General features: G+C 47.9%; 1 protein-coding gene across 14 annotated transcripts in view; it reads left to right on the top strand.

Moving 5' to 3' along the window:
- The window catches only part of LOC119466292 (cuticle collagen 2-like), a 1,179,781-nt gene that overhangs the window by 411,488 nt on the left and 754,046 nt on the right, over nt 1–14,247 (top strand). For 4 of the 14 annotated variants that reach the window (XM_037726784.2, XM_037726783.2, XM_049656747.1 and 1 more), the window contains one exon: nt 4,601–4,897. The exons of the other annotated variants lie outside the window; for them this stretch is intronic. In XM_037726784.2, the coding sequence (XP_037582712.2) occupies nt 4,676–4,897 (222 nt within the window). In that variant the 5' untranslated portion in view covers nt 4,601–4,675. The remainder of the gene's footprint in view (nt 1–4,600; nt 4,898–14,247) is intronic. 14 annotated transcript variants of the gene reach the window in all.

The raw sequence follows: 14,247 nt of genomic DNA, 5'->3' as shown, positions 1-14,247 counted from the left end.
CAAATTTCAACAACGCCTGGAAAAAAAGAATACTTAAAACAATTTACAAAAGACTGGAAAGGAACAATATTAAGTGGGTGGGAACGCCGCGTCGCACGTCCAGTGGAATGACTAAAGGAAATCGGTGCTTGAATGGAACTTTGGCCGTGTACAATCTTATGTAGCAAAGTGATACGTTCAAGTGTGCGTCGATGAGCCAAGGGTTCTATCGATAGTGCGCATGCGTGAGATGAGGGAGAAAAGTTGCGGTCATATCGGCGATAAATGAACCGTATTGCTTTCTTTTGTATGGCTTCAAGCTTACTAATGTCACGTGCAGTGTAAGGTGCCCATACTACTGAGGCGTACTCTAGTAATGGTCTGACGAGGGATTTATAAGCTGTTAATTTGCAATCCTTAGTAGAGCACTTGAGGGTTCGCTTTAAATATCCCAGTTTTCTAAGAGCCCTAGCGCAGATTGTTTCAATATGAAGGTGCCATTTTAGGTTTTGAGTGAAGGTAACTCCAAGATATTTGAAGGTATTCACAGAATTTAGGTAGTGCCCATTGCAACTATAACTGAAACTTAATGGCTGTTTTTTATTAGTGAAAGTCATTTGTACAGTTTTTTGGTAATTAATGCTCATTTGCCACGCGTTGCTCCAACCACAAAAGGACGAAAATACATTGTTAAGAACCTCTTGATCTTGTCTGTTAGTTACTCTGGTATAGAGCACGCAGTCGTCAGCGTACAATTGCAGTTTCACTGGTGTGTCCCTAATGACCTGTGTGATATCATTAATGTAAATTATGAACAACAGGGGCCCAAGGACCGAGCCCTGCGGTACCCCGGAAGTGACTGTGGCCGACGATGACTGTGCGTGATTAAAAGTAACATATTGAGACCTTGAATGTAGCCAATCAGTTATCCAGCCGAGTATTTTTTCATCGTTAATAATTTTACTGAGCCTAAAAAGAAGTTTTCTGTGGCACACCATGTCAAACGCTTTTCTATAATCTTTGAATATGGCATCTACCTGACCTCGATTGTTTAGAGCCGAAGCGATATCATGAGTGAATTCAATGAGTTGAGTAGTTGTAGAAAAACCAGAGCGGATCTGCTACAAATTATCTTTGAGGTTCTTAAGCTGCGTGCTGTTGTACTTTGTTGTTTAATAATGCACGTGAGACATGAATATACTTTATATGGCTTCGTTTTCAAATTTAAGTAACTTCAGGGTGATGAACACAAACACACACTTATGGAAACATGAAAATGGGAACCAGTGGGGGTTTGAATTTACCATATTTTCTTCCATTTCCTGTGGATAGCCAGGAGGTGCTCCAGCAATGACACTCCCCAGTCTGCACCGCCCCATGGAGGCCAGCTGTCACTGAGAAAACAAGGATTATTAATATTACCAGATCTTAGCTAGCAGCATCACATATGCAAGGCGACTTGTGGAGAACAGCGCAGACAGTTGAAGTGACATGTACATTACGTGAATATTCATTTATGACACAGGTAACTGCAGTCTTCCCTGTTGCTGACTCCATGTCTCTTTGCAGAGTAACGCAAATAGGCGTGCAGCTTACGTGATATATGAAGCTCAAGTGCACTGTGTAGGTTATCAAATTAGGTGTTGTCTAGAGGTCTTTGTGATCAGTACACGTGATGCCATATGCACTTAAATGTGATGGTAAAGAACAAAGTGCTCCCAGTCATTCCATGAACTCATGCTATTACTGGAGCTATGTGATAGCAGAAGGCTGTATGCACTAGTTCAAAGAGCTACCTAAAACAGGATGCTTGCCATAATTGATTACATGAATCAGTGGAAAAATGTCACTTGGTGGCTGCCACTAGACCTGGGAATAGTTAAGTAGTGTGTGTGTGTTAAGTAGTGCTGCAAAGTGCTACTCACTGCTGGTTTTTAATTCCTTACATAAAATTCACAACGTCAAAGAACAATACCACTAAGTCCTGACCTGTCTCTCATGCAGATAAAGGTTACGCATTGCTGAAGTTGTGCTTGCAGGCTGTGAAAAAAGCTGTCCAAAAGAGAATTTAGCACATGGACGAGAATGTCAAAACGAAATTTAACGCCATTGAAGTTGCGGTATAGTGGCGAAATGTCACACAATAACTCAATAGAACCATGAAAATTTCTGTTAAACTGAAAGCTTGCCTATATTGGTGTTGTACCCATGTATTAGTACCATGACAAATGAAGGCTCTAATGCCTCCAGCCAAGCTGTTACCATCATGGGAGTGGCAGGTAGTATAATGTGATATATCCTTTGTAGAAGTTACAAAGCCTGCTTCAGAGGTTGAAATCCGAATGCATTGCCTAGAATTACAGTCCAAGTACTCGTGCACAGAATTTTACAAAGACGCTTCTAGATCACATGCCGGAGCATCTTATGCCGCTGTCGGTCCGTCCTTCTAGGAATCCGGCGTACTCCATCCAGAAACAAGTAGCTTTACGGCTGAGGCCTACGCACTATTGTCAGCTGTAAAGCATATTAAGAAATCAAAACTTCAAAGGACTATCATATTTACAGATTCCCAAAGTGTCGATAAAGCATTGAAGTCACCCTGTAACCAGAAAAATCCTGTACTCATTGAGCTCTATTTCGTTCTGTGTAGAGCATATGCATCTAACAAGCATGTCATTATATGCTGGGTGCCTGGCCATAGAGGCATCGAGGACAATGTTCTTGCCGACCAAATGGCCACATCAGTCACATCACCTGCTATTAACCCTACAGCTGCTGTTACTGTAACAGACTTGAAACCTTTCCTGCGAAAGAAACTGCGAAGCCACTGGCAACGCTTGTGGGACGCTGAAACAGATAATAAGCTTCACTTAATTATACCACACATAGGTTTCTGGCCCCCCGTAACGAAAACACGACGAACTGACGTCCTATTCTGTCATCTCAGAATAGGACACACTTACGGCACCCACAGTTCTTTTGCTGACTGGTGATGAACCACCAACCTGTGGTAGATGTGGTGAGAGGCTGACCGTCCTCCACGTCCTCTTGAAGTGTCGGGAAGCCGAAACCGAGAGAAGGAAACATTTTCCTGCAACATACCGCTACGATATCCCTCTTCATCCCATGATGTTTGTTGTTGAAGAACCGCTTTTTAATGCCAAAGCAGTCCTCGATTTCTTGAATGATGTTGTGCTACATCTTATTAGCCAAATAAGTTCTTAGCGCATCCTCTCTCCAGAGGATGTAGCTGTGACAGTTTATTATAGCACATGCCTCCAGGCCCTTGTGTTTCAAGGGCTCTGTTTAGGCACTCATGCTTCTGGTCAATTCTTGGATCTGTCATATTTTGTAAATCGTATGATTGCTTCGCAATGCATTCTACATGTCCATAGTACACCTCATTAGCCATTGCCACAATCTTATTATCTATAGATTTTATGCACTTTACAGCAATTATTTTAGGCCCCTTTACAGCCACGTCACATCTACGTCGTCAAACTCATTGCTCCACTGCAAACTTACTAACACTGGCATGGCGCTCTTTGGCCACACCTGGCCCTTGCGCCATTGAACAACATACATTCATTCTTTCATCCTCTTATTGTTCCTAATTAGGCAATGCACCTACGCTGGTGCTCCACCACGGACTTTCACTCCAACTTTTGCGTCCGAATGTCCACACTTTCCATGCCGACGCTAATAGAAGATTGTTCCGCGGCGGGAACAAAGGCAAGTAGAATACATGATACGCGAGAGTGAACCGCTTACCTCCGGAACACTGTGCTGCTACTGCAACGAGTTCCAGGCGCTGAAAGGGAATTCCAAAAAAACACCGAAACGAACACGTATCAATGAATAAGCGCATGTGCGTATTCACGACCAACGCTGAGAGTGGGGCTAATTATGTCCACGAAAAATACTGCCAGAGTATTCTCCGTCTGGGCTTTGGCGCAGGTGCGTGTAGGCGTGCTTGCGTGTCTGTGAGTATTTCGGTGTGTTAATGCGCATGGTACGGGTACGTGTGTCGATGCGTCTGTTTTTCTATGCGCATGTGGGCTTGTTTGTAAGTGTATGCATATGTCTGCCTGGATTTCTCTTTGTACACGCATGGATGAGAGAACTACATCGAATGATTAGAGGAAATCACACGCACGCACGAACACACACACATACAGTTCGCCACTGCAAGATTACCATACGTAGTGTCTGCCATAATAATTTCTTTCGTTATTGCTCATGGGCACTAAGACACACCACTCAACTGTTCGCAATCTATGGAGTACATCCTCCAGAGCACTATATGAGTGCTCACAAACTGACTACACACTGTTCAAAGCACTAAATCACCACCAGCTCTTTCATGGGGCTTAGAACTTTAGCTCACAAAACGACCACATTTTTACTGGATTGTAACGCGAGGTTTTTTTCAGATTTTTGCTACCTGAAGTCAATCCTCGCGTTACAATGGAATACCGAAATTGATTTGTCTATGAAGTGAAGTGATGCATGCAATATTAATCAAGTGAAATGTGCGAGGGAAAGCGCGCAAGGGACGCATGCTTTCACGGGGAGCGAACGCACGGCAGAGAGCAAAAGCGATAACTCTGTCGTGCAAAAGTTGCAGGAGGCCAAACAAGCCCAGGAGGCAAAGGAGGCGCCGGAAGCGCAGGAGCCCCAGGAAACCCAGGAGGCCATGGAGGCCATGGCGGCCACGGAGGTGCCGGGGGCCCAGGAAGCCCAGGAGGCGCAGGAGGTGCAGGAGATGCCGGGGGCCCAGGGCTCGGCGGGAGCGCAGGAGGTGCCGGGGGCGATGGAGGCGCCGGGGGCAAAGGAGGCACCGGGGCCAAAGGAGGCCCAGGAGGCGCAGGAGGCGCCGGAGCGCCAGGAAGCGACGGAGGCCCAGGAGGCGACGGAGGTTCGGGAGGCGATGGAGGCCAAGGAGGAGCCGGAGGCCCGGGAGGCATCCCAGGCCCAGGAGGCGCCGGAGGTCCCGGAAACCCCCCCGGACGCCCAGGACAACCTGGACGCCCAGGAGACCCCGGGAGGCGATGAAACCTTTAGCTCCGACACCAAATGCGTATCATGCGACCGGGTGCAATGGTAACTGGCGACTCAATCTCTCACGCGAAAGGAGGAAAGCAGGGAGGCAGCGCTGGAGGGACGGGCTGCGGCTTCTACTCTGCCGCAACTGCGTACTTGTACTTTGCTTGGCTGCGGGCCGTCGCGCGCACGGTATCTTGAAAGTGATCTCCACACGGCTCTTAACTTTGTATGCGTTGTTCTTTCGTCGCTCAGTTTCCGTTGAAGCGATAGGCCGCATGAACCTTCGCTCGCTGCTGCCACGAAGCCAGCGTTCTGACAGTAGTCTGTGGTTATCGAGTGTGATCTATTAATGTTCGTTTCTGCGCGCTCACGCCATGCTTGTCCATTCAGTTAGTAAGCGAATGTGTCCAAGTTTATGCAGCCGATAAAACTGCTATCCTTACTCCCCGTAGCTCTCTACTAATTTGCTATCGTAATTGCTGCTTCACCTTTCTGGCGAAACTGCATCTTTTTCATGCATCCAGTGGTTTTGCGTTATTTTAGCGGTTTTCTTCTTTTTGTTTTTTGCTGGACGCAACAAAATGTCACCCTTCGCGTAACTTTCTGAGTTTTCTTCTTTTCGTGATGAACGCAATGAAAAGTCACCCCTTTGCATTACAATCGCGGTCGCATTACAATCGAGTAAATAGGGTACGTACCTCCCTGTGTACTCCCGGCCAAATATTTGTTTTGGTTAGTGCCGCTATTATCTGCCTTCCTTTTCGGTGTCCGTTAACATGACCCTGCTTCACTCGGACTGTTCTATGTTGTATCAGCAGCATCAATTGCATCATGTGTTTCCCCTCACTCCAAAGTTTTCTACATACCAGGTCTTTTTTCAGCTCACATGGTACACCTTCTCTGACCACTTCTCAAATAGGTCTACCACCGTTCTTCCGCATCACGTACCTGAGTGTTCTGTTCTCTCTCTGCTGCCTTCCCAGCTATTCCACGGATACATCAAGTTTCCTTACTACTATATGCGTGCTCACATCTTGTTCTTTTATTCCTCTTACTGTCGTCACAGTTCCTAGATCGGTTTCACCGGATAGGTTGACTGAGCGACTATGGGTCATCGACTCCTCTCGGTCCTGGTGAATTTTCTAAGATCAGGTCATAGAGCAGTTCTTCTACGCAACTGGCTGTCACCATTCCTGTATAGTACGGTGTGAATATATAGACCATAATTTCCGGGAGGTATCTCACCGAGCTGTCCACGAACATAACTGGCTTCACCTGCTCCGTCATGCTTTTTGGAGGTACCAACCTTATCCTTACTAGCACACTGTCCGCACCAGTGTCTCTTAATACAGTAGCCTCCCTTCTTTCTTCTTTATCTTCTACCACTGGCATATCTCGGTCTTTACTATCGACAATGGCTGCACTTACGACCTCTAATCTATCCTTTTATTCAGACCTGCGCGCGTCGCGAGTTTGACTAGACGCTATAATCGTTGACACTTCTCGTGGTTTGCGTTTGCAATCCTCAGTTTTGTGTCCGCTCTTGTTACACCATTCACAATATTTCCGTTCACGCCGGTCATCACGCCCCGCACGACAATGAATTGCCTGACGACCGGGACGGTCACAGAGGAAACATCGCGGCTGTCCCCTGCGCCCATCCATTTGGGGTTTCTCTCTCAGCTCATCTTCCTCTGAAGTGGGAGCATCTCTAACCCGCTTTCCTAAATTTCTCAATACCTGAGCCAATACAAACTGGTCTATTTGGTCTGCTATCTCCTCCACAGTCTGTGGTTTTCTCTCTTTCCGAAATATGGCCAAACCATTGCTACATCTGGCCAGGAATTGCTCACCCACAACTTTGTCTAGAACTCCTTTATATGTTTTTTCTGTTTCGGACAGCTCTATCCTTCTCTCAAAATGGTTTGTCAGACGGCATGCGAACTGCTTTCCCATTTCAGAATCTTCTGGCTAGCACAGTCTGAACTTTCCCGAAAACCTTCAGGGGTCAACTTGATCTTTGCAATAAAGTTTTTTTTTTACTTTCTTATGGTCTAACGATTCTTCTGCTGGCATAGGGCCAAAGACACTCAGAGCCTCCCTTACTAAACACAGGGTCAGGGTGCTGGCCCACTTGCTCTTCTCCCAGCCTTGCCCGACTGTGATCCTCTCAAACCGATGCAAATACGCATCTAGGTGATCCCTTCGCTTATCGAAAGGTGCCTATAGTTTTCTGGGGCAAATTTGTCGTGGTCTGGGAGAAGGGGAGTCGGATGATGCCAACCTTGATGTGCTAGTTGCTTCACGGGAACCCGGATTCATTTCCGCTAGCTTAATCATTGCCATGATTTCTTTAAATGCGAAGCATTTCTTGACGAACATTTGCCACTTTGTCATTGTCTATCTATCTATCTAGCCGCCTACGTCTTGGTGCTCTCATGGTAGTATCGTTAACTTGGTAGGTACCAAAAGTGGCATAGTTTGACAACAGTGTATGCCGAAAATAAATAATAGGTCATGACATGAATTTCATGACATGCGTGTTATAGGTCATCCAACAGCCGCCTAAAATGATAATGACCCAGCCAAAAAACTGGCAGATCCCACGCCCTGTGGAAATCGAAGTTATGCGAAGTAGTGTACGGGGAGCCCATCAAGTTAAGGAAACGACCATGAGAGCACCAAGGCTTAGGCGGCTGTTTTATGACCTACATTACAAGGATGTCTGAGGAGTCCTGTCTGCTAGGTCTAAGAGCCCTTAAGGCGAAATACTTAGTCATGCTCATGAATATGACTTCGACCATCAATGTTTAGCCTTTTCCTTCATGTAGTACCACCTCCGAAACCATTACATTGGTTTTTGAGTGTTGATCTTTTTTTCGCCGAGGCATTATCTTTTTTGTTGAGTCATGGTCATGACTATTACTTCTACCACCATCCTTTAGTGTTTCTTTCGCTTAGTACCCACGTCCGAACTCCTTTCAGTGGTTTTTGAGTGTTTATCTTTTTTGCTTTGTCATTTTCATTTTTGCGGAGTCATGCTCACGACTATGACTTCTACCATCATCCTTTAGTGTTTCATTTACTTAGTTCCCACGTCCGAACAAATTTCAGTGGTTCTTTTAGCTGGGCCTTAAAGACCTTAAGGTGAAAGCCTTAGTCATGCTCATGACTATTACTTCGACCGCTAATGTTGCGTCGTTTCCATCACTTAGTGCCACATCCGAACCCATTACATTGGTTTTTGAGTGTTAATCTTTCGCTGAGTCAGACAATTTTGCTAAGTCACGGTCATGACTATCTACGGCTTCTACCACCGTCCTTTACTGTTTCCCTCACTGAGTACCGACGTGCGAATCCATTTCAGTGGTTTTTCAGTGTTAATCTTTTTTGCCGAGTCATTGTCATTTTTGCTTAGTCATGCTCAAGTCTATCACTTCTACCTTCATCCTTTAGTGTGTCCTTCATTTACTACCCAAGCGATGGCACATTTCGGTAGTTTTTGAGTGTTAACGTGTTTTTCACTGGGTCATTGTCATTTTAGGCTGCTGTTTCATGACCTACATGACACACATGTCAAGAAATTCATGTCATGACGTATCATTTATGTTCGTCATACACTGTTGTCATACTATGCCAATTTTGGTAAAAAGCAAGTTAACGATAGCACCATGAGAGCACCAAGACCTAGGCGGGTAGATAGATACTGTCGAAGAGACAAATGTTCGCCAAGAAATGCTTCGCATTTAATATGGATCTCGGTAGGCCAGGTAATGCGTAGGATGGATAACCGGTGGATCGTTACAGAATGGGTATACCAAGAGAAGGGAAGCGCAGTCGAGGACAGCGGTAAACTAGGTGGTGGTGGTGGTGGTAACATTTATTTAGGTCCGGAAGAATATTCACCCCGTTTTTATACGGGCAAGACTGCGGGCCGCCCCCACGTTGGGACGCGAAGGCCAAGCCTCACCGCCGCATCGTGGGCCTTCTGGACAGCCCGGAGTTGATTAATCCATTCGTGGCTCTTGACCAATGAATAAAATGCTTCCGCCATCAATACGTGGTCCATGTGGTGCTGTAAAAGGGGCAATCCCAGAGCATGTGTTTAAAATCGCTAACTCCGCCGCCGTCGGGACACAGAGGGGAGACCTCCGTGTACCTACTGATGACGGAAAATGTGGGATACGAGTTCGTTTGTATTAGCCTGAGGGTCACGGCTTGAGGCCTCGTGAGATTTCGATATGGCAGGGGGAAATCCCTGCGACTCATCTGATAGTGGCTAGTGATCTCGTTGAAGGTGGAGAGAATGTCCCTGAAATGGGGGGGGGGGTTCTGCCTCTGAAAAGGTCGGACCAAGCCCGTCGCCAGTCCCACCCGGCACACCGGCCTTCCAGTGCCCGGCGCGGCCGTCAAGACCTTGCTCCCGGGCATGGGCCAACTCGTTAACGTTGGCTAGCCCCCCTAGTTCTGCGGCCTAGTGCGGCGGAAACCATGTAATGACGTGATGAGTAAACACCTTACCCTCAAGTGCCCTACCAACCTCTTCACAAACTGCCCCAGTCGAGAAAGCTCGAAGGGCTGATCTCGAGTCCGTATAAATATCTTCCCTGTCCGACCGAAGGAGCGCCAACGCAATGGCCAGCTGCTCTGCCTTGCAAGCCGATGACGTCCTGATTGACGCGGCCGATAACACTCGGCCCTTCATGTCCACGACGTTAGCAACAAAATGGCTGCAGTCGCCTTCGTATTGGGCAGCATCTACAAAACAAGACTCTGCCTCGTGCGTATGTGCGTACCGCAAAAGCGCAAAGGCACGAGCCGTCCTCCTGCCAGTGTTGAAAGTCGGTTGTACGTTCCTAGGAATTGGGGAGACCTTAATAACCTGCCTCACACAATCAGAAAGCTGAGCGTTCCTATCCCTTAACTACTTCGGATTGATCCCGAACTTAGCCAGGATCCCCCTTCCCGCCTCCATAGACAAGAGTCTAGCAATTTGTGCGATTGCTGCGCTTCGATAACTTCCTCTAATGTGTTGTGGATGCTAAGGCTTGCTAGGTTTTCTGTGCTTGTGCGCATTGGGAGTCCTAGGACTATCTTAATACTTTTCCTGATGAGCGTGATTAACTTGTTCATTTCATGTTTCTGCCATCTGTGCATCGGAGTGACATAATTCACATGGCTCATGAGAAACGCGTGAAAAAGCCTGAGGAGATTATCTTCCTTAAGGCCTCCTTTTCTGTTCGAAACCCTTGCAATGAGTCTGATTATTCCTTCAGCATGTCCTCTAAACTTATCTATAGTACGCCCGTGCTGACCGTTAGCTTCAATGATCATGCCTAGCACCCAGAGAGAACTAACCTTTGGGATTTCGTTCCCGAACGACGTTCGCACCCCAATATCAATCTCCTCTGGAGGCCTCCACCCTCTAGGCTTGGGCCCTCTTCTAGTGGGACGATAAAGAAGTAACTCCGATTTGGAAGGCGATAGCCGGAGACCAATTCGATTGACGTGTTTTTCTACGCAATGCACCACCTCTTGCAGTGCATCTTCAACTTGGCCTTCCGACCCGCCAGAGCACCAGAGGGCGATGTCGTCTGCATAGATTGCGGAGCCAATACCGTCCATCTGCTCAAGCTCGTCGGCCAACCCTTCCATCGCTATGTTAAACAAGAGCGGCGAGACAATCGACCCCTGTGGAGCACCCCTTTTCCCGAGATCATAAGCCTCCGATTTCAGGTCACCCAATTTGATTGTGGGCCTCCTATCTCCGAGAACAAAGTGCACGAATCTGTAAAATATCGCCCCCCCCCATCGAGTCAAGGCAGGAGATCGAGTCTAGAATATGTCTATGCGACACTTTGTCAAAGGCCTTTTCCAGATCGAGACCAAGAATGGCCCTCGTGTGCCTGGTGTCTTTATCTAATATATCGTGCTTGACGAGTAGCATGACGTCCTGCGCGGAGAGGTAAGGCCTGAAGCCTATCATGTTGTTGGGAAAGAGACCTTCCTCCTCAATGTGTTTAGATATCCGATCATTTATCACATGCTCTACCACCTTGACCAAACAAGACGTGAGGGAGATGGGCCTGAGGTTCTCAGTCCCGGGGCTGCGCTCAGGCTTGGGAATGAGAACCACGGATGCAACCTTCCACTCATCTGGAAATACACCCCATTCACAAATGCGGTTGATCTCTGCCATTATGACCTTAATCGACCTGTCTTCTAAATTGCGCAGCATTCTGTTGGTTACGCCATCTGGTCCTGGGGCTGACCTGCCATTGAGTTTCTGCAGTGTTTCGCGAACGTCCGCCACCTGAAATGGCCTGTCTAGGCTCTCTGCCGATTTGCCCTCATATCGTGGACACTCCTGCCCCGGGGGCCCAGCCTTGTCCGCCAGGGGAAGATACCTCTGTGCCAAGCGCGTGGCGATTTCGTCATGCCCATGCTGCAGCCTTTCCGCATGAAGAATTTTATCCACCACCCGATTCTGATTGCTTTTCGTCTTATCCTCGTGGAGCAGGTACTTGAGTAGGTTCTATTTCGCACCTAATCGCATCTGGCCATCCACCATGCTACAAACCTCATCGCATTGCTGTCTCTCAAGCACTTGACAGTGTGCCATAATTTTTTTGTTTAGCTCGGCTAGCCTCTTTCTAAGCCAACGATTGAGCTTTTGCGTTTTCCACCTAGCCAGTATAGATTTATTTGCCTCTATTAAGTGTGCTAATCTGCTATCCATTTTATTGACCTCCAGCTCCGTGTGTATCGACTTGGCCACTTCTCCTACCTCCCTTTTGACTCTATCCAACCATTCCTGGAAGTTCTCAGGAGAATCACCCCCTCTTTCATCCCTGATCTGACGGAAATGATTCCAGTCTATGTAGTTGAATGCCCTGGGAGGCTTTCTGCCTACCTGCAGCACGGTGCTGCCAATATAATGATCGCTTCCCAATTCTACCCCGAAGTTAGCCCAGGAAAGTTCTCCTGCCGACCCAACGAATGTGAGGTCCGGAATTGAATCCTGTGACACGGAATCGCCAATCCTGGTGGGGAAGTTGGAATCGGTGATTAAAGTGAGGCCAAGATCCGCCGCTGCCTGCCGGAGGTTCTCGCCCTTGCCTGTAGTGTGGGGGTAACCCCACGCCTGATGCTGGGCATTAAGATCCCCGGCCACAACAATGGGGGCCCTGGCCTTGCCTGCCATAGAAACCGCCTTACCCAACAATGAAGTGAAGCGATGCTGCCCTCCTCTAGGGGAACTGTACACATTGAGTATGAATATGCTATTCCTGAGCTCACCGCTCGGCATAACCTCACCAAAAAGGTATTGAATTTTGCAACTAACCTTGTTTAAGTCATGCTCGATAAAAGTGTGTTTGTTAGAGATCAGGGTGGAGACCCCCATAGTCTGCGGTCCTTTCTTCACGTACGATTTGTAACCCGACAGAGAAACTCTATCCACCAATACCTCTTGTAAAAGAATAATCTGCGGTCTCGAATCTCTCGATCTGAGGAACTGCTGAAGGGCCGCTCTTTTTTGAGAGAAGCCCCAACAGTTCCATTGCCAGATCGTAAAGTTCAATACACCATTACTCGCAGCCATCATTGGAGATATCAACCAATTCAGCCCATGTACTACCATCGGGCTCCCCCGAGGAAGCAGTCTTGCTCTTAACCAGAGTCTTTATTCGCTTCTTGGCTCTCAATTTGCCTACCTCTTCCTCAAGCTTGGATGTCCTTGCAGTAAGAGAGGCCATCGCCTCCGCCATTTGCCTAACAGTCTCCTTAATATATGCCAAGGAATCTGTGATTTGCACCGGAAAATCGAGCTCCTCGTTCCTGACGTGCTCAGTAGTTGCCTTTCTCTTTGCCGGCCTAACCTCAGAATGAGTATCCATTGGCGACTCCCCTACATTATCGACGGGCCTGTTCGGCTGCGACGGAGGAGTAGCCTTCGCCACCTTAGCTCCCTTCATTTCTGCTATCTCAGCCCTGAGCTGTTCAACGATGCCTCTAAGAGTAGCATGCTCCTTTTGGATTCGACTAACTAGCTCAAAGCTAACATGTTCTGAAGCAGCACTGCCCTTCACCTGTGGCTTTGTCATTTTCTTGACCTTGGTGACCTACGTTCTTTGGTCGGCCACTGATGATGCGATGCGAATCGCAGGAGTCTTGCTATGGAGGCTGATCTCCCCTTGGATCGGGATCGGCCGCCGCTGGATCGGGAGCGTCCGCGCTGGATCACTCTGGTACCTCCTGGCGTGACCGTGTGCAGCGGCGGAAAGTCTTTTTCCCCGTCGTGGCCTCGTTGAAAACCGGGATTAGAGTCTTGCTTCTGTCTTTCCTTTCTCCTGTGACGCACCACATACGGGATCCGGAAGCACTGCTTGCACTTCCTGTCAACTCCGCACAACTTGCACGTCGGCTTGCAATCGTGCTCCTCCGATGGCAACTGCTTGCCGCATCTCCTGCATATGACGTCATCTGGCGTAGGGCATACGTTAGCGCGATGTCCTGCCTTGCCGCAAGCGTAGCAAACATCTGTCTGCCTTCTGAACAGTGTGCAGCGGAGCATGCTCGCGCCGCAAATAACGTGATTTGGAGTCCGTCGAAAAGAATCGCCACCGTTTTCGAGTTGTCGATTCGCTTTGCTTGAAGAGCCGTTGGGTTCCTGGCATGAACAATAAGCGCCTGAAGTCTCGCCGGGTCGATGTCGAGGTCTACCCCTCGTATGACCCCCTTGCACGTGTCGTCCGGGGCAGCCATATACGCGTTGACTTCGTACTCCACTTTGCCTATGGCAATACTATATATCCTGGCATACGCTCTGGCGTTCTCCTCTGCCGGGGTGCTCACCACCACAATGTTCTGCATGGCGTTGGGAAAACTAGGTGGAGTGATGAAATTAGGAAATTTGCAAGAGCAAGTTGGAATCAGCTAGCGCAAGACAAGGGTCATTGGAGATCGTAGGGAGGAGCCTTCGTCCTGCAGTGAACATAAAAATCGGCAGATGATGGTTATGATGATTATAAGGCTCATAAGACGGAAAGGCCGGCGTAGTCGGCGTTGGCGTGACCTCGATGTTCCAAAAGTGAGCCAATCAAGGCAGTTCGTGACGCCAATGAAGACAAAGTTCATTAAGCCACATTGAATTAAGGTAGAGGTAATTAGGGCGAAGTTAACTAAGGCAGGTTTAATTAGAATACAGTTCATTAGAGCACT

The sequence above is a fragment of the Dermacentor silvarum genome, chromosome 10 (assembly GCF_013339745.2).
Source record: "Dermacentor silvarum isolate Dsil-2018 chromosome 10, BIME_Dsil_1.4, whole genome shotgun sequence".
Classification (NCBI taxonomy): Eukaryota; Metazoa; Arthropoda; class Arachnida; order Ixodida; family Ixodidae; genus Dermacentor; species Dermacentor silvarum.
The sequence above is the reverse complement of the archived record's forward strand: the minus strand, read 5'-3'. Positions and strand labels throughout refer to the sequence as shown.